Here is a 20849-nt window from a genome sequence, read left to right as displayed (position 1 = left end):
TGGGAAAGCCAGGTTTGAATCCCAACTCAGTCATGTAATCTTGCTGGGTGACCTTGGAGTCAATTACACACACCCAGCCTAACGTACTTCAAAGGGTTGCTGAGAAGATAAAATGAAGAGAGGAGAACCACATAAGCTACTTTGGGCCCCCCTGTTTTTTTAATTAAATCAGGATTTACTGTAAATATTGGAACAAAGTTTAAACTAGATTGTGATAGCATGATTAATCTGCCACTCCATGTCTTTTCCTTGGTAGAATATAATCCTCTGCTCAAAATTAGATTTTGAACAATTTATTAGAATAATCAGAAAGTTTATACAAATTGTGGCAAAAGGACTTATGTGTACACTGGCAGAAGGATACACATGCACTATTGTGAAACAAATACACTCAGTTATGAAATTTTGTAGCCAGAAGAATAAAAGCTCTAGGAGACTTTTAGGAACACAGAGGGGCGTTTTAAAAAGTGGAACCAAAGTAATAACATGTTTTAATTTATAGAGGACAAGGAATAAAACTGAGTTGGAATGACTGGTGGAAACCAACCAGTTGGTTAAAACTTTTGAGTCCTAACTGAAGTACCAGTACGGTCTGCATGGTGCTACAGAATGTTGCTGCTAGTTTCACTATGTGTGAATGATTATTAAGCCATGAAAAATAATTTTCTCATCCCCAACTGAGAAAAACATTTTTGACTGCAGAAAGAACTTCCTGGTAGGGCCAGTGGAACATGCAAAGGAACTTAACCACCAGAGCAGGGAGGGAAAAATGGACAAAATAGCTTTTTTTCCGTTCTCAGTGGAATGGGGTACTGTTAGCAGTGCTATGTATTGCTTGTGGGTGTAGCACTGCTAACTGTACCCCATTTAATTGTATGATGAAGTGTGCGTGCACACAACAGCTTACATTCTCAATAAAACTTTGTTGGTCTTAAAGGTGCTACCGGACTCCAACTTTGTTCTATTGACTTTTGAAAGCTTGTACCCTGAAAATCATGCTGGTCTCTAATGTGTTACTGGATTAGATTCTTGCTGTTCTGGTAATTTTAGGTATTTGGGTATTCACACTTGTATCATTCAGTGCATAAGAGTATGAAATGGATGATTCTGCATTTGCAAAAGAACTGCTACTTCTTTCCTTTCCTTTCCTTTCCTTTCCTTTCCTTTCCTTTCCTTTCCTTTCCTTTCCTTTCCTTTCCTTTCCTTTCCTTTCCTTTCCTTTCCTTTCCTTTCCTTTCCTTTCCTTTCCTTTCCTTTCCTTCATACATACATATTTTAGTATGCCTACTAGCACTTTTTTAGATATATATACTTGATGGGGAAATTCAAAGTCTGCTATAATTTTCATCCCATGCTCTTCAGAGCAAATATGAATTCTTTGCTTTCTCTAAAGAGCAGAGAGCAGTCTGATGATCCCCTCTGTTCCTTAAGAGAGCAGGAAGAGGGAGGCAGGGGCCAGCTGCCCTTGTCCAAACTGCTGTGTCATTAGAGTTGGGGAGGAGGACCCTGGAGCAGCCAGGCTCTGGCGCAAGTGTCAAGCTCAGGCTTTTTTTGAGCAGAAATGTGCTTCCTGCTGGCTTGGCATCAGGGGTGTGGCCTAATATGCAAATATGTTCCTGCTGGGCTTTTTCTACCCCCCCAAAAAGAAAAGAAAAAGCCCTGGTCAAACCCATTAGGAAAATGTGGTTTGTTTATGTATGTTTTTCAAATGCATGAAATTGAGAAAGAAGGTAAGGAAAGAAGGGTCTAAGGGTAGGGACAATTCAAAGGTTTGAGAACACTGAAAATGGCTGGAAAGCCAACTTAATAGGTACAGAATTACACGCACACTTGGAATTTCCTCCTCCTCCTCCTAAGTATAAATCAGTTTTCTAGATTTCTGCAAAGGACGCGGCTTAGCAGCAGAGCATCTGCTTTGCATGCAGAAAGTCCCAGGTTCAGTTCCCAGCATATCTAGAGAAGAAGATGATGAAAAAGATATTGGACTTATACCCCACCCTCCACTCTGAATCTCAGAGTCTCAGAGCAGCTCACAATCTCCTTTACCTTCCTCCCCCACAACAAACACTCTGTGAGGCACGTGGGGCTGCCCTTTCAAGGACAACTCTGTGAATGCTATGGCTGACCCAAGGCCATTCCAGCAGCTGCAAGTGGAGGAGTAGGGAATCAAACCCGGTTCTCTTGGATAAGAGTCCGTGCAATTAACCACTGTATCAAAAAGGATCATGTAGTAGCTGATCTTAAAAGCCTCAGCCTGAGACCCCAAGAGCCATTGCCAGATTGAGTAAACAGCTTGTTTTGTGTATGGCTTTAGACAAGGTGCTTACAGCATCCACAAGAACCAGTGCTGCCTGAAGGCAATCCTAATGTAATGGTTTGTTTGTTTGCATTATTCATAATCAACAAGATGGAACATTCAATAAACAATGAAATATGATTTATGTCATAGAACCAACCAGAACTCTAAAAACAGAATTGAAGCAAAGTGTTTATGACATAATAAATGATACAAAATTACACAATGGGATCCAATGCACAGTAAACTATACACAGCACTACAGACTGCAAGTGGGATGCAGTCAAGTGTGGGTTACCTGTCTGTGTTATTTAGATACCTTTTCCCCGATAAATTTCCATGATGGTTTTAATTTTCATGTGCACCGAAGTGCCAGGTTCAGTTCCCAGCATATCTAGAGAAGAAGAAGATGAAGAAGATATTGGACTTATACCCCACCCTCCACTCTGAATCTCAGTCTTGGAGCAGCTCACAATTGTGCACCAAAAGTGCCCATATTCCCACATGCACCACATCCATCGGGACACCCTCCCCAAATAGTCTGGTATATGTTTGTTTCTTTGGATGATGCAGAGATATAATTTCCCACACCTCAGAAAGTTTGCCATGTACACCAAGCAGTTGATTTGATACTCTTTCTTGTACCTGTTTATGTGATTGGCATGATCCAGCCAAGGGTAAATTAAGTTCTGCTATCTCTATTGGTAGAGATGGGGAATGCACCACTTTATCATTTAAATTAATTTGACAGAAGCTTTTTAAAAAGGATGGATCATGTCCAGCCCTTGAATTCAGCAGGAGCTCACAGGAGCACAGCTCCTCCCTCCTCTTCCCCACCTACCTTGACCACTGAATAGTAGGTGCAGCTGAATAACAATCCCTGGATTAAGAGAGTGGGCAGCCAGCCAGCCACCAGGAGCTTTACCACACCCCCAGCAGCCCTCATTAACCCCTGGAGAAACCCGCACCACCCTTTCCCCACTAAACTAAACTATTTTGGGTGGTGGGTGGCTTGTTGACCTTTTAACTGGGGGCTGGGGTCGGCCAAGAAGAACCCCAGGTGAGCAAGGCCTGTTTGGGCTGGCTGGACTTCCAGCCAGCCCAAGCAGGGCTCTCCTTTCTTGCATTGGGTTGCTTTTGGCTGGTGGGGGGGGGCAGCATATGTTAATGAATTATGCTAATGAGCTCCACCACTTATTTTTCTACAAAACAACCCCTGATCATGTCCATTCATAGTGTATGATTTTCTGCAATGTTGGACACGTGTCTTTGTTGTCATAAGCAAAGCACACTGAGTACCCTTTCGTTGGCGCTGCTCCTCCTATAGGATGACATGGGCTTTGTGACTTCACAAATATAAGTATTCTAGCCCCACCCAGCATGACTCCTCTAATATAAAAGCCCTTTACATTCCTCCCTCACTCCAGAGGAGGCTCCAGTAAGGGGCGGGGAAGGAGCTTCTGCGCAGCCTACTAGCTAAAGAAAAGGTTGGGGCATTTTCAGAGTGACGGTGAGGGCAGCAGTTCTGCGAGGGTGGAATGTTCCCTTGTGACCCATGGCGGGAAGGGGTTGGGGATGATGGATTAAAGGGAAGGAGTTGAATAACGGGACAGCAATCTCCCTGCCCCAGGCTGGCAATGTAATGAAAGGACAGCAGCTTGGGAAGGCTGGCTGGGCCAAAAAAGAAAGGGGGGGCTGCCCTTGCTAAGATGGCATTATGCCTGTGTGCAAGGAGGTCCAAGGCAGCATAAAATGAAGGACAACCCTTCTCCCCCCATCCCGCTCCTTCACATTTCTTATTGTCAGGTTCCCATCTATCCCTGACCCATGAGAATCGGGGAGGGGGGAGGGTTTGCATGGGATGAGATGCTTACATGGCACTTTGAAATGATCACACCCCCTTGCCAAAATGCTGCTTCCATGATGTGGTAATTCAGACTTGCAAATAGCTTAGTAAATCACAGAATTCCAGGAATAATAGCTCAATGAGCAAAATATTGTGAAGGAATTTTACTTGTTGTGGGCTGTGGCAGCCAAGGGTTAAGAAAATTGAAAATGCTTTGAAGCAAGTGTTGTATCAGTATGAAAGTTCACATGTCTTCCTGCATCAGATCACATCTCTTGTGGAGTCTATTGCTGCAGTCATGAAGCACCGAAACCCTTGACATTGTAACAGAACCTTCAGCAAAATGTACGAAGAACAACTTAACTACAGATTTAGGAAATCTAGACAATTTGATGGTTGCATTAGATCAGTCAAAGCTTTAATGTCTTTGGAGATACATACTTTCCAGGCTTCTTATGCCTGAGCTTTTTCATTCTTTGGAATTGGTGACTGACAAATGTCATTTTAAGCAGAGTTGCATCTTTCTCAGTCTGTTGACTTCAGTGTATTTAGAAGTGTGTAAACAGGGAAGGTCTCAGTGATTCTGGGGACCTTGACCAAAGCCTAAAATGGGGCCCCAGAATTCCTGGTAACTCTGCCGTTGGCCCTCCTGCTGGTGCCAAGCAAAGGATGGCTCTGGCTCTGTGCAAGGTAGGTAGGAGCCAATGAAGCCAAGTGTCTCCCAGACAGGGTGGGAGCAAATGGCTACCACCTCAAGCTTGCTGCCTGAACCCCAGTTGGGATGGACATGAGTGGCAGCGGGAGTCTGCTCATCCTTCCTCTCTCTCCTTTGTGTGTGTGGGGCGGGGGTGCAAAGCCATGGCTGGCTGGGGCAGCTACTGCAGTGACTTCTGTGGAAGAGAGTCAAATTCTGTTGAAACAGATGAACAGACAGCCAGGTTCATTAATTCATTCAGATAGATCCAAGCGGGCAGCCATGTTGGTCTGAAGCAGTTGAACAAAGCAGGAGTCAAGTAGCACCTTTAAGACTAACCAATTTTTATTTAGAACATAAGCTTTTGTACGCTCTTAAGCACACTTCATCAGATGAGATTCCTCGTCTGAAATGCTGGATTCCTTGTCTGATAGAGCGTGCTTAAGAGCACACGAAAGCTTATGTTTTAAATAAAAATTGGTTAGTCTTAAAGGTGATACTTGATTCCTGCTTTATTCATTCATTCATCCATTCATTTGTTGCATTAGATTTGTATCCCGCCCTCCCCTTACTGGCTCAGGGTGGCTAACAACATATTAAAACCAACAATTTGACTTAAGTCGATATGATAAAACAACAATATATCAATTTACAGAACTATAGGCTAGTCATCCAAGATTCGTTTATTCATGATTCATGGCATATGATTGATGAATGATCCTTTGTGTATAGTAATACTAGCAATTCAGTAGTTTTCAGCACTTTTGTTTCCCTCCTGAATTTAAATATTGTAAGGGAAATCCATGGCAGAGAAAGGAGCAGATAGAAATTTGAATAAAATAGTTAAAATAAATATCGTCTTCAAATTTTCACAAGTATTTTGCAACCCATCCCCCCACTTAAATATCTGAATCTATTTTAATATAATACTGAAACCACACTTGATTTTTTTTCTTAATCAGGTATTTCAGTTCAAGTATTAGCTGCTATTGGGACATAAAATTAAACATGGAGCACTCCTTAAAATGTTGTATAGTCAATATAAATAATAACATTCCAAAACAAATCACACTTTACTTAAGGCAGCAGAATTTCTTCTGGAAAATGTTCCAATTTTAATTTTGATGGAAAATCCACATCACTAAGCCCACAGAAATAAATGAGCTTAGACTGCAATATCTTTGCACAGCATACAGTGGCACTGATAATCCACAATACATTCTGCTGTCCTCCAAAACCAAGCTTCTACGCAGCTGCCTTCTGTGTAAGTGGCAGTAGTGTTATAGAGTGCTATTCCTAAGCACAAGTGTTAGCTACTGAGGTACAGAGGCTAAGTGTCGGACTAAGATATGGGAGACTCCAGGTCCCCACTCTGCCATGAAAGCTTGCTAGGTGATCTTGGGCCAATTGTTCACTCTCCACCTAACTTTCCTCACAAGGTTGAGAGGATCAAATGGAGGAGAGTAGAATTATGTAATTTGCCTTGGGTACCAATTAGAGAGAATGACCCTTGGCACTTACCATGAGGGCTCCTTCTCCTCAGAGGAAAGGAGGACATCTTGGGTGTTTCCCACCATCCTATCAAGGAGGCAGGAACTTCAAAGACATCCTCTTCCTGTATGGTGTGGAAACGTCCTTTTCTCAGTTCAGGAAATTCTGAGAAACAGTTCCCACTAATCTTAAAGAACATAGTTAACTGAATAGAACTTTTAGTAACAAGATAATACAACAGGAAGACAGAGAACTGTCTGAATAGATAACATCAGACACTCCGAGCTGATAAGAGGTAGTGTACAGTAAAGAGTGCTGAGAGTGATACATGATAGAAGGGAGGGCAAGATGTCCTCCTTTCCTCTGAGGAGAAGAGGTGGAAGACATCTTGGGTGCTCCCAAAGCAGTAGGGTAAGCAGGGTGGGAATTGCCCTAATCATAAACAATATGCTGCAGTATTCTTTTACTGAATGCTGCATCTGTGGAATTGTATACATTCAGCTTGTGGTGGTGTACAAAAGTAGAAACTGATTAAAATGGCTGCCCTGTCGGCATATGAAGTAGAAATGCCTTAACGAGATAGCAACTTGTAGACAGATCATGTTGATCTATCTGACAGGTAAAGATCACATGACTGGACATATTGCATCAGCCTGCAGGTGGTGCTTCAGTGACTCAGCATGTCTGTACTGATTGGGTAAAAGGACACAAAACTCTGTATATAAGACTGTGATATACTTGCCAGTGTGTGCCATTGTGGTATCAGGTGTCTGACGAAGCAGTTTGTCAGTAAGAACTATGACTGACTATATGGACTATGTATATATATTGTAAATAAAATTGTAAATAGTACCAACCCCTGCTGGTGTGTGTGCACACTGCTTTGGAGCTACAATATCTACCCCGCTATAAAACTTCTGTCAAGCCCTGCACACCTCCTCCACTGATGTGTTTTTGTCAAAGGCTGCATTAGTGGTTGTGCTTCTAACAGAGTGAGTTGTTATCCCTGGAGGAACAGTCATACTGAGAGCCTAGTATGCATCTGCAATGCACTGCCAAATGGCATAGCTGATGGCTAATTTTGATATCTGCTTTCCTAAGTTAGGTGCTGCAATGTTGACAAACATAGCGTCAGTCTTACAAATGAGCTCTGTCTGATGCAGGTTGAACTTGAATGTGCACCATACATCCAAGGTGTACCAGGAACATTCCTTGGGATGTTTGAGATCAGGGCAGAATGTGAGAAGGAAGACCTCCTGAGACCTATGGAATCTAGATGGTACCTTCTGTTGAAAAGTAGGGTCTGTGCATAGCATCACCTTATCCCTGTGGAAAATGCAAAGGTCCCGTTTAAGCAAACAAGTTACAATTTTGGAGACCCACCTAACTGATGTCACTGCAACTAAGAAGATGGTCTTCATTCATAGCTATTTCAGAGGAATCATCCTAAGGGGCTTGAAGGGGGGTTTGGTTAATGCTGTCAGTATGGTATATAGACTCCAAGTCAAAAATCTGTGAATCTGCGGTGGACATTGCAGGGTGGCTCCCCACAGGAATCTGCAGATATGAGAGGTAGGTCTGGAACTGTCAACCTGCTGGAGGATAGAAGCTAAAGCTGCCACTTGCCACCTAAGTGTGGATGGTTTCAAACTTGTTTGCAGAATAACCTATAAAAAGTGCAAATCCCTTGAATGGAGTGCTGTAATGGATCCATCCTTTTCCTTCTATACCATCTTTGGAACACTTTATACAGTGCTGTAAATCCTAATAGTAGATACTTTCCTGAAAGCCAAAAGAGTTTCTGTTGCATCAGCAGCAACAAAACAAGGTCTATGAACAAGCTCCATTCAACCTTCATATGGCCAGCTGTATCCATTCTGAATGAGGATGTCAAATGGGGCCCTGTAGAAGTATGTCTAGATGCATTTGGAAGATGAAGACAGTTTGAGACTGCCATTCGCTGTATTGAGGAAAACCAAGGATGATGAGGCCACAATGGGGCTACCAGTAGAATCTCTGCTCTCTGTTGTTTGATCTTTCTGACAAGTTTTGGCAAAACCGGAATTGGTGGAAAAGAGTATATCAGTCCGTGTGGCCAACTGACATCAGGGCATCTATCCCTTCCACATGATGATGAAAATATCTGGTGAAAAACTATAGTAACTGATAATTGAGAGGTGATGCAAACAGATCCACCTCTGGGAGACTGAAGTGTTGCACCATCTACTGAAACAGCAACCTGTGTAGGGACCATTCCCCCGGTTGTATACTCTCCCAGCTGAGTCAGTCTGTCTTGACATTGAAGGACCCCTTTATGTATTCTGCCTTCATAGAGACCGGCTGCAACTCTGCCCAGCTGAACAGTTGCTCTGCTTCCTTTTGTAAGGTGCAGGATCTGGAACCCCTTAATTGTTGAGGTAGGTTTTGGCTGTTAGGTTGTCGGTGTGGATCAATACATGTTAATTGACTAGACTATCCTGGAAGTGAAGAAGGGCCAGCCAGATGGCTTTCAATGCTAATGTTTTGATAGGATGATGTGCTTCCTTCCAGGACCACAGACCCTGCATCGGTTCCTTGTTCAGTGTAGCTCCCCAGCTGGAGAGGCTGGCACCAGAGAAAAGTTGCACCTCTCTTTTGATGTAAACTAATTTTCCCTGTCTGAGATTGGAGTCTTTGGTCCAGCATTTCAGACTGTTCTGTAATGAAAGAGACACAGTGAGATTCATGTCATGTTTTTCCATGAACTAGAACTGATACGGCTGGAGGAAGAGCTGCAGGTGTTGGACACATCCAGGTTCAAGATTAGAACCCCCATGAGCTTTGTCAGAGTTAGGAGAGAGGATGATTTGCTTTGTATAACTGTTAAGGCCATCTAAGTCAAGGGTGTAACTCTGCTTAAAGAATTAAATCTGATGTGCCTAGAATGTAAGACTGGCCCTAGGTTCCAAGGTAAATGACAAAAGTGTTTTCTTAATTTTTTTTTCTCCCTTCATAGTTTGTGAAATTGCAGTTTCGTTTTCAGTTGGCAATGATGCATCCCGGAAAGCCCAGGATGGTTGTTCCTTATGGCCTCAAGACTCTACTTGAGGGAGTGAGCAGAGCAGTTCTCAAAACCAGTCCCAGCAACATCACTGAGTTTGCTGCTCTCTATTTCAGGGAGCTGATGATGTTTCGAGAAGGTTTGCTTTTTGATGTTTTAAAAAACGTTAAATACTTGTTTGGTAAAGCATTTGTACTTGTTGGGCCATTGGCAGCAATGGAACCATTTCTTTGTAAATTGCTAGCAAACCTGCCCCTTTCATATGACTGAAATCTGACACCAACTATTAATTTAATTAGCCTTCTCGGCTTTCCTTCCCAGATCACCCTAATTTGGACATTAAAGATCTGGTCAGAGAATTTCATCTATCCAGAGGTAAGCTGCTGAAGGCCTGATTCTTACATGATGAGATACTTGAAAGAACTTTGTAACAGAAGCTAGTCATCAAAAGGTGTAGAAATGAGCTGAAGTAATTGGTCAAACTAGTTCTTTATATGATGGAACATTTCAAACAGAGGTAAACAAATCACTCTCTGTCTTTTTTGTCTCACTTGCATAGCCCTAGTTTAACACTCTCTCTGTTGGAGAGAAGGGTCTTTGCCCCCCAAGGTCGGAATAAAGAGTCGGACACAATACATTGGAATAAAATTGGGCCACTTTATTAACTTAACAGAATAAACAGCAAGGGCAACCCACCAGCGGCCTGGCCAGGGCTAGGGGTCACCGCGACCGCTCCCCTGCCATTAACGGGCGAGAGACCCAGCCCCCCAGCCGGAGCTGAGCAACTCAGCTCCCTCCAGGCAGGCCCAGCAGGGAGACCTGCACCAGAGGGCCCAAACCCAGATGCACGTCTTGCCAGAAAGGCACCCTCTAGCCAAGCCTCCCGGACAGTCTGCATTCTCCAAACCCGGGTCTCCAAACCCAAGGTTGATTATGCCAGACCCCAAATTCCCCAAAAGGGGGATGCTTCGCAGTCCTCCCCTAGCCACATAGTGTCCTAAACCCCAAAAACCTGCCACTACTAAGGCCAAGTCTCTACTTAGGGCTTAGCACCCACCGGGAGGCTCAAAGCCACCCACAACCCTTGCTGCAAATCTCTCAGGAAAAGCATATTACCCTTTTCCGAGAGATGGACCCCATCCCTTCTGTAGAGCCCAGGACATTTTACAAAAATATCCGGATGGGGCAAATAGTGTCCCAACCCCCTTTCAAGCAGCTTTTTAAGTTCCTTGTTGGCCTTATATCTAGCCCTTTCTATAGCTGTGGAGTCCAAAGCACAACGCCACACTAGGCGGGGCAGCATGGCTGACCACACTATGATGGTCCCCGGCCATCACTCCCGAATGTGCTGGAAATCATCACGGGCTTGCCATACTAAGGCCTTGCCCTTCAACAGCCCCAGATCATTACCTCCCAGGTGAACAATTAAGATCTGAGGAGGAGGACCCGCTCTATTCTCAAACAACAACGGCAGCAAGCCCGGCCAGAGAAGGCCCCGGCGCCCCTGCCATTCGATAACGGCATGCTGGCTGAGTCCCGGCTGAGAGCCGACCGCAGTTCTCCATGCCTGAAGAGCGGCCCAAAACACGTGACTATGCAGATGAGAACTCGGCTCCGGCTCCTCTGGCCAGGAACAGCAGCATCTAAAGAGAAAAAAACACTTAAACACAAACAGAACCAATAACATTCCAACCACCAAAATCACTCACGGCCCAATAAAAGGTCGCACATAGGCCTTGTAAGCCGATGAACGCCACCGACCCAGCCTCTGAATAGAAGTAGCAGTATACCCCATGGCTGCCGCTGTAGAGGCCGCCCCAATCCTAAAGGAGTGGGTCCCAAACCGCACCCCTGACAACCCCAGCTCACCCAAAGCCCGGGCCGTCAATGCCCAAAACTGGTGTCTCGTCAACGGGTTACCATTCAGGTGCATAAATAGAAACCCATCCCTGGGCCCCCTGACAGCCAAGTAAGCAGCCAGCGCAGCAACTGGACACAGCTCAAGCTCAGAACAACTACCGAGCTTGAGCACAGTACCCCGCTACAACTGATCCGTCTTAGAACGACGGACAGTAATGACTGCCTTACCCCCAAACAGCTGCAAATCCCCAACACGCAGCGCCCTGCCAGAAACGTCGTTTCTAGACTGAGCCACCAGCTCGCTCACCCTAAGAGCCCCCCAAAAGGCTAACAAGGACACAGCGTGGAACAAACATGCTTCAAAAGGTGAAGCACACACCACGTCCCAAACCCTCTTCAAACCACATAAAATCGAAGGAGACTCAGGACTCTGCGTATCAACCCTGGGACTGGTCTCTCTAGACCACCCCTCCAACATCTTTCACAGATGAAAGTCCGTCGGGTCTTCCCTATAACCCAGTGCCTTGTTGGCAAAAGCCAACGCCGACAGGCACCCCCTAATGGATCGCATTGCCAACCCCTTACCTCTCAGCGAAACACAGTAATGGAGCAATTCCTCCACTGGAAGGGGCCACACCCTGCGGTACCCTACCTCAGCCCTAAAGTCTTCAAACTGCCACACAGCCCGTTCATAAGACTTCCGCGTGCTAGGCACAATGGCTAGACCTATCGCTCTGCAGGCCTCGGCTCTCCAATCAGCCATAGCTCTTGGGGCATTGGCACCGGCTCTCCGTCTGCCTCTGGGGCCAGCTGACGAAATCTCTCCATCTGTTTACAAGATAGAGCATCAGCCACCCCATTACTTACCCCAAGAACATGTTTGGCTAAAAACAGAATATTAAGCCCCAAACAACGCAGAGTGAAGGCCCTCACCAATCTCATAACCCGTCCAGATTTGGATGAGAGGGAATTAATGACGTGGACCACCGCCATATTATCACACCAAAAATCAACGGTGTGATTGGCCATATCCTTCCCCCACAGCCAAACCGCAACTAAGATGGGAAAGAACTTGAGAAACGTGAGATCCCGGTTCACCCCTACCCTTGCCCAGGAATCGGGCCAGCTATCCGCGCACCAATGTCCACGGAAATAAACACCAAAACCCAAGGAATCAGCAGCATCAGACATGACTTGGAGCTCAGCCTCGAGCCTCAAGTTCTCCCTCCAAAAGGAAACTCCATTAAAAGATTCCAAAAATTCCTGCCAAACCCTCAAATCATCCCTCATGCTGCAGGTAACCCTAGTTCTATGCTGAGGCAGGCGCAGCCCTTCCATGGTGTCACACAGTCTTCTAAGAAAAGCCCTTCCAGGAGCGACAACCTTGCAGGCAAAGTTGAGGTGGCCTACTAACTGCTGCAATTCCAGCAGAGTAACCTTCTTCTTAAGAAGGAAGGTACAAATTTTAGCCCTCAACTCCTCTATCTTCTGAGGCGGCACCCTAGACAACTGTGCTAAAGTATCTATCTCTATACCCAAAAAGGTCAACCTCTGGGTCGGACCTTCCGTCTTCTCAGGAGCTAAGGGAACCCCAAGCTCAGCTGCCAGCTCGGCAAAACCAGCCAGCAGCTGCCCACAACGCCCCGTCCCCCGGGGACCCACAAACAGGTAGTCATCCAAATAACGAACGACCTCCTGCAAACCCACTTTCTCCCACACAGCCCATTCCAAAAATGTGCTGAAACGTTCGAAAGTGGAACATGACACAGAGCAGCCCATTGGCAATGCTCTATCCATGTAAAATTGGCCCTCAAAAGAAAAGCCTAAGAGCTCAAAATCATCGGGGTGAACAGGCAAAAGGCGAAACACAGACTTAATATCGCATTTTGCCAATTATGCCCCCACCCCAGAACACCTAACCACGGCAATAGCCTGGTCGAAACTGGTGTACCTGACAGAGCATAAGTGCTCTGGAATTCCATCATTCACAGACCCGCCCCTAGGAAAAGACAAATGGTGAATCAAACGAAATTCACCAGGCGTCTTTTTAGGCACCACACCCAAAGGAGACACTCTAAGAGTACTCACTAGAGGATGTGAAAAGGGGCCCAAAATCCTTCCCTCAGCTAGCTCCTTAGCAATTTTGTCCCTAACAACCTGCTCCAAACCTTGAACTGACTTAAGGTTTCCAGACATAAACTGAACTCGAGACCCGTGAAAAGGGATCCTAAAACCAAACTTAAAACCCTCTAACAAATACAAACTGTCAGCCCTCCAAGGATACCTTGCAAGCCACCGCTCAAGAGGTCCCACCTTTATCGGGCTGGGCCCCTTTCTTGGCCGGAAAGCTACTTCCATTCCCTCCAGGCTTCTTAGAATTCCTAGGGCTTTAGGGCAGTCATCGAAAGAGTGGGCTCCCCTACACATGGGGCACTCATGCCTAAACTGGCACGCTTTCCTATTACATACCCCAAGGGCTCCGAATTCTCAACAGAGCAAGCGGGGTTGAACCGCCTGCCCTGCTGTACCGCGGGGAGAGTTTGATGAAGCAGAAGCAGAGGTAGATGACCTATTTACTAAGTGACCGCTATCTGAGCGATCCCCCAGATTAGGCCTAGCCGGGGACATCAGCCAAATCTGCTGATGTATCCGATTCCATTGAAGAGACGGATACAGGGCAGCCCTCATCCGAAATTCCTGGTCATATTGTAACCAGGCCGGTCCATTAAAGGCCATATAGCCTTTATAGATAATATCCAGGTACCAGATAATATCCCTCCCTCCCTCCAAGAAAGGGGAGCAGAAAATGGCCGCCTAATCTTCTCCCCAGCAACAGGCAAGCAGATGTCCTCAATGGCTCTTTGCCTCCAAGCAGGGGATTAAAGTGGCCACCCACTTTCTGCCCAGAGACACAATTAAAAGAAACAGCAATGGCCCCCTATTGGCCCCAAATACTTGCAGCCGCTCTCCCGAGGCTCAGGCTGATGCCTTTTACACAACCTGCCTAAACCCCTTTCTAGTTGGAGATACCAGCAACTGAGCCAGTGACAATCTGCCTACCCAGCAGATGCTCTACCACTGAGCCTCCAGTACTCTCGGGCCGTCTATCTCCCGGGGGGGGGGGGGGAGGGGAGAAACAGACAACCCCCAGTCCCAAGTAAAGCCCGCCCAGCCCAAAGCCCACCATACACACCAAACACCAATGTAAGAAAGGCCAGCACATGCAGCAGCTGCAATAAAAAAGGTGGGGGGGAACCCAATGGACCTAGCCCACACACAACCAAGCACCCCCAGCCCAGTCAAGACTCAGACTCCAAATTCCCTGCCACTCAAAGCTTCAGCCGCCACTCAAAGCTCCCACCACCACAAACAATGCTCCTCAGCCCGATCACCGTCGAAGTGTCAAAAGGGGAGCATAGAACTAGCCATTAACACGGCTATGCTCCGCCCCTCAAATTGCGCGCCCAAACGGGCGAACTCCTCCTCCTCTTCCCAGGGAGGCAAAGGGAGCGAAAGCAGCCTAGCAGCTACACTGCAGGCTGCACGCTTTAGATAGTCTGGGCACTTCAGAATGTCACTTGAGACTGCTGCTCTAATGCTGCTTCTGATTGGCTCCAGCAGATCTCACAAGAGATCTGGACAAATGAAACAAGGAAATCCATTTCTGCAGATATCTTCAGGCATGATTTATCCTCAGTTTTTTCCTCATGGTAATTTAGGTGACAGCCTCTGGACCTCAGTAAAAGTGCACCTCCCCCCAACCCGTGTGGGGGCTCTGCCTGCTTGTGAGCCCCTGAGGCTGCAGTTCTTCTCCCTTTGAATGCAGCTCCTGTTTCTACACTGGAGAGACTGTTTGGCAAGATGCAGGCTCAAATAGCTGGAATGGAGAAAGGATTCTTCAGAAGCTTCTGGGTGTGTGGCTTGCCCCAACCTCTTTGAACTGAAACCATGAACCAGAACCTTTTTGATGATCTATGAGAACCTGACTGAATCAGTTCACAGGTTGGGGGTGGGTAGGCCATTTGTGATGGTGTGCATTATAACACAATGTAAAAAAGTAAGGACTTCAGCACAAATCAATTAAGCTGTTTAAAGCTGTTCAAATCATTAACTTTTAAACAAACAAAATTTAGGGTTGCCAGCCTCTAGGTGGGGCCCAGATACCTCCCAGAATTACACCTGCTCTCCAGATGGTAGCGATCAGTTTTCCTGGAGAAAATAGCTACTTTAGAGGGTGGACTCTATGGCATTACACCCCACTGAGGATCCTCGCCTCCCCAAACCCCACCTTTCCCGGCTCTACTTTCACATCCTCATGAGTTTCCCATTCCAGAGTTTTAAGAACATTTAAAAAAGAAGAGCCATATGTTTGTCATTCATTCACTGGAAAATGAGAGCAGGTTTATTAGTTATTCAAGAACTGGGGAGAATAGCTACTGCATGTTTTTCCTGATCTCCATCAGTAAGAGAGATGTGGCTCTGATTCAGAACTCGATCCTAGGAATGGGGTCTTCCATTTTCACATATATTTTTGGGCCCTTTCAACAACACTTGACCACCTATCTTGATGTGATCCCAGCCTCCCACCCCCCAATCTTTATCCCACCAATTCCTCCAAGGGTTTCAGGCTTACACCATTCTTCAATCCTCAATTTTATTCTCACAACCAACCTGTGAGGCAGGCCTGTAGCTATGAGGAAAAACAGCAGGGAGAGGAGAGGAGGGAAGGGAAGCTCTTTGTTGCCTGCCCCTTGCCACCACCCTCCCTTCCCCACCATTAAAATAGCACGTGGGGCTGGAGGCAGAAGCAGCCCCAACCCCCCTGCTAGTTAAAGGGCCTGTGAAACAGCTGATTGTCAGGCCCTTTAACTGGGGCAGGAAGGTGGGGGGCTGCTTCTGTCCCGATCACCATGGCTTTTCCTCACCTCTTCCTCTCCCTCCCAGCCCTGATCGCCCTCCCCAAATGTAAATGCCCCCTGAACTTCCAAATCCTGGCTATGGCCCACTGTGAGGTAACATAGGCTGAGGAATGACTGAGTGAGCTTTGTGGGGATTTGAAACAGTGTATTCCCAGTCCTATCTGGGTAATTAACCATTAGGCTACACTGGTTACCTGAATCAGTCCCCAAAAGTAAGTAAAAAAATAACCTGGAAATACCCAGTATAAATGGCTGTTGTGCTTCACTAAACTTCTTTGGAAGCAGCAGAATCATTCCCAACCTGGATGGCAGTGCTGATGCAAAACCACCTTTTTAGCACTTCCACAGCAATGCAAAGATTATTAATATGCTGCTTTTGCTCTGAATTTTAATTGTTTTGGATTTCACTGTAAATTTCAGGGGTGTCAAACTCATTTGTTATGAGGGCCAGATTTAATATAAATGAGACCTTGTTGGGCCAGGCCATGTTGGGCTGGGCCACGTGTGTACCTATTTAAGATTAGGTAGCAGAGATATAAACTTTATAAAGGACACAGACAAACACAAAGATTTTTTTTTTAAATGCTCAAACATTAGCACTCATTGGTCTTAAAGGTGCTTTCTTTGTATTTCTCCCATGGGGTCCAGGGAACTGGGCAAAGGAAGCTCTGGCTCTTTCCTTCCTTCCCCAGGGGATGAGGAGGGGGGAGGAGCCTCAGTCAATAGAAGGAAGAGAGGCTTGGCTCAGTAATTCTGCTGGGAAATTGAGAGAGCCTGGCAAAGCAAACACTGCCTCCCCTCTTCCTCCCCAATGGAGAAACTTCAGCCAATTGAGAAAATAGAGGTTTTGCTCTGTAGCTCCTGTGAGACTGAGCAAGCCTTGCAAAGCAAGCTGTGATGCAGAAGGAAGCAAGAGAAAGATAGAAGGAAGCAGATGACAGCCAGTTGTTTGGGGGCCTGATAGGAGCCCTCCGGGGGCCTGATTTAGCCCCCCGGGCCACATGTTTGACACCCCTGTTCTAGATGATGCCTTTATTTATTTACAATTTGGATTTATATATCACCCTTCTTTGAGTACACAGAGCTCAGCGTGGTAGACATCAGAAGACACTACAAAACAAAATTTAAAAAGTAAAAATAGCTAATTATTAGTTAGATCAGATTGAATTCCTGAAACTTAAAAGGTTTCTAATTGGATTTAAGATTTTCAGGCATGAGTCTTAGTAAAGGGCAATGATTCCCATGAAATGGCTGTAGAGAGACTGAATCTTTAAATTGCAAACCTCCAAATATGTCTGGAAGTATACTGAGACTTAATCCAAATTCCATCCCCCAAATTTTGATACACACAGTCCTAATGAAATACACAGTAGTAGAAATTTAGCACATTCACATTACCCCATGGGTGTTAACTAACGAGCAACTTAGTAGTTTGTTAGAATTGCACTCAGATATGCGGCATTGCTCAGGATAGAAACATGGAAGGTACCCCCAAGGGTAATCTATTTCAACCCCCTTGCCCATTCACAGCTACTTTCCCCCCACTGCCCCCATGACCCCTGCTTGATGCCCAGAGGAAAGCAAAATGCCTCCAAGAACCCTGAGCCAATCTGGCCTGGCAGGAAATCCCTTCTTGACCCCAAATTGGTGATCAGCATTATCCAGGACATATAATAAAGGGCCACAGAAGCTGAAGTATTCTTTGCAACTTGAGGGTTGTGAGAAATACCAGACTTTCCAGCAGCATTTCTGCAGATTAACCATGGTCAAGAAGGTGAACAAAGTGTTGTTTATCCATTCTCTGCACAAAGTGCTTTATCTAGCTCTCTTTCTCTGCCCTCCACAACTCCTTCATTCCCACTTTCTGCCTTTCCTTCTTGTCTGTTTTGCACTGCCTGGGGTGAGCAGGCTGTGCTGCTCCTTCCTACCACAAGAGGTCCACAGGATGCCTTTAGTTCCAGGCTCTGTCTTGGAAGGCCTTCTCTTTTGCCTGCCAAGATCTTGCTGTTATGGCTGTAAAAATCACAGTGCAAAGATATTCCTAGTCCTTTGTTTCCAGAATCTTGCACAGAAGGTATTGGTCTTTTGGATACAAAGTCAGACAGATGTTGAAAAAACTACCATGCATACCATTGCTTGACAAAGAAGTACACACCATATTGGGCTGTAATCTTTAGTTAAATTTTTTTATGTGCCGGTGGCCTAATAGTCTATCACCTATGTGAGCAATGTTCATTTGGAATTTTCTTGTAGGCCATGTACATACATCCTTCATGTTTGTGCGTACACCTGTTTGTAGAGCCAATGCACTATCCGTTTACTAATGGAACCAGGATCCCGGATGAATGTGTGGCTTTACTCACATGTTCAGCTCTACATGTGTTGAAGGTAACATGATTACTCAACACATGTATAAAGAAAAATCAAGTGTCCACTGTAAGCTATTTGTCCACACATTCACCTGTTTGTCAACAGACCACACATCTTACTTAGGTGCCTTTGCATTTTATAATCACAAAGAAGGAAACCAATATTTCTTCCTTCTTTCCATTTCCTTCCCCATGCATGAACTTTTTCTCTTTGTCTTTAATCACATTGTTTAATGTAATGAATATCTCCACAGAGTGCACCGATACTGGTTTAATGCTATGAAAATGGGTATGTGGGAAAGAGTACATAAGGAGTAGGCTTTATGCCAGACAGTCTAGGGCCAGCCCTGCTGAGGTGTATGGTAACTGATGGTTGAACAACTTATTAGCCTTGAAGACTCTTATTGAAATGGAAAGGATTCTTTCTTTTTTCCCTCCCCCCCCTCTTTTTCCTCGTTTTATTAAAACCATGCAATACAAACAAAAAAAATACAACCATACCATAAAACATAATAACCAAAGTAACCATCAAAACCTAAATTCACAATTACCAACCACCTAGCTTTAGTTGCATTGATGGGATAATATCCTTATCACATTAAAAAATCCAAAACTGGTTTCCATGTTTCATCATATTCTTATAAGGGACTGCACGTGAGTCTCAAAAAAATGGATTATGCATAATCCTGCCCATCAAAAATTGTTCCCAGAGTTTCTGGTACCATTGTCTAAGTAAAGATCTTGTGGAGGACTTCCAATTCCTGGCAATAACCAGGCGAGCAGAAGCAACCAATGTCAAGACAAAGGATTTGATGTTTTTTTTCAATCAATGAATCAGCCCAAAAATCCAATAACAAAAATTCTGGGGAATAGGGCAATGGAAGACTCACCACATTGGAAATCTCTTTATGAACCTCCCTCCAAAAATCCTGAATGCTATGGCATTCCAACCACATATGTAAGGTATTGCCTTTGCCCCCCAAGTCGAATAAAGAGTCAGACACAAAATATTGGATATAAATATGGGCCACTTTATTAAACTCTAAATAACAAATGGCAAGGGCTAACCTGAACTGCGGCATAGCCAGGGGTCTCAACAGACCACCTCCCCTGCCATTCAACGGGTGAGTGACCTGTCCTCTGGCCAGAGCTGTACACCGCAGCTCCCACCAGGCCGACTCAGCAAGCAGGCAAGCCCAGAGGGTCTATCCACCAGATGCACTTCTCAATGGAAAGCCCCCTCCAGGTAAACCCAAAAGGCCGGTCTCCATTCTCCCACTCTGGTCATCCAACCCAAAGGTTGATCCTGCCACTCTCCTAACCCCCAAGAGAGGATGCTTTCTGGTCCTCCACATGCCGCATGTGATAGCCAAGCACAGAAAACCTGCCTTAACCAAAGTGACCAACCTATTTAGCAGCATCTCCCTATAGCCAAATCCACAATCCACTGAAAAGCTATGTAGGGTAGGCAAAAAAAAAAAAAAAAACACCCCAACAATCCTGCCAATCAGCTGGAGAGCAAAAAAATTCCTACCCGGACCCCCAAACCATGAGGTGACCAGCATTTGCCTACATAATAATCAGGGCAGAGGGGAGGGCTGACTGCCAGCCAGCAACTGCAGAGGGGGCGTGGAAGGTGCTGCCAATACTGCAGCAAGCCTCACCCCACAGGAACGCACCCAAACAGAACAATAAAGTCCTCCCCTTTTCCTTCCCAGGGAGCAAAGGCATTCCTCTGACTTTACAGAGGGCTGCCAGCCAGTAGGAATGATTTCTAGTTACAAGATCTCCAGCATAATAGTCTCAAAAACTTGTTTATTAGGTTCAGTTTCTGAGATAAACTTGCAGTGATACTGAGAGATCGGCAAATGTACCTTCCCGATGTCATTCTAAAGGGAAATTGCCACATGGGAACTTGATTTGGGTTGGGTCTGAGAGTGGGGTCACCCTTCCGCTGCTCATGTTTTTGGCAGTTAAGGTAGATTCCCCACCCCTTGTACTGTTATTAGCAATGACAGAGAAAGTTTTTGTAGAGAGAATATTGTAAAGAAAATGGTTTCTTGCCAAGCCCTGTCTGTGTAAAAATCTTTGGTTCAGGCTTGAGAGGTCTGCACATTCTTTCCCAGAGACACAACGGTTGATATGACCTTCTTAGCAGATTGCTTACATCTGGGAAGAGAAGGGTGTATCACTCTTGCCTTGGTACTTAAGTTAATGAAATCCAAAGCCTTTGAGACATGATTTGCACCTGGGAACAAAGGCAAAATGACTTCCAGTAAGTTTCATTTCTCCCCCTTCCCTCTGTAAATCACATCTTAGAAAGTCAGAGAGTGA

At 45.4% G+C, this 20849-nt stretch overlaps 1 protein-coding gene across 2 annotated transcripts in view; it reads left to right on the top strand.

The window, feature by feature from the left end:
- The first annotated feature begins 3690 nt into the window (after positions 1-3690).
- LOC132575264 (calcium-binding tyrosine phosphorylation-regulated protein-like) overlaps positions 3691-20849 on the top strand; it is a 29883-nt gene continuing 12724 nt past the window's right edge. For both annotated transcript variants that reach the window (XM_060243889.1, XM_060243888.1), the window contains exons 1-3: positions 3691-3783; positions 9323-9506; positions 9689-9742. In XM_060243889.1, the coding sequence (XP_060099872.1) occupies positions 9356-9506; positions 9689-9742 (205 nt within the window). In that variant the 5' untranslated portion in view covers positions 3691-3783; positions 9323-9355. The remainder of the gene's footprint in view (positions 3784-9322; positions 9507-9688; positions 9743-20849) is intronic.

Source organism: Heteronotia binoei, chromosome 7 (genome assembly GCF_032191835.1).
Source record: "Heteronotia binoei isolate CCM8104 ecotype False Entrance Well chromosome 7, APGP_CSIRO_Hbin_v1, whole genome shotgun sequence".
In the NCBI taxonomy this organism is placed as follows: domain Eukaryota; kingdom Metazoa; phylum Chordata; class Lepidosauria; order Squamata; family Gekkonidae; genus Heteronotia; species Heteronotia binoei.
Note: the sequence above shows the minus strand (reverse complement) of the source record. Positions and strands in the feature narration are given on the sequence as shown.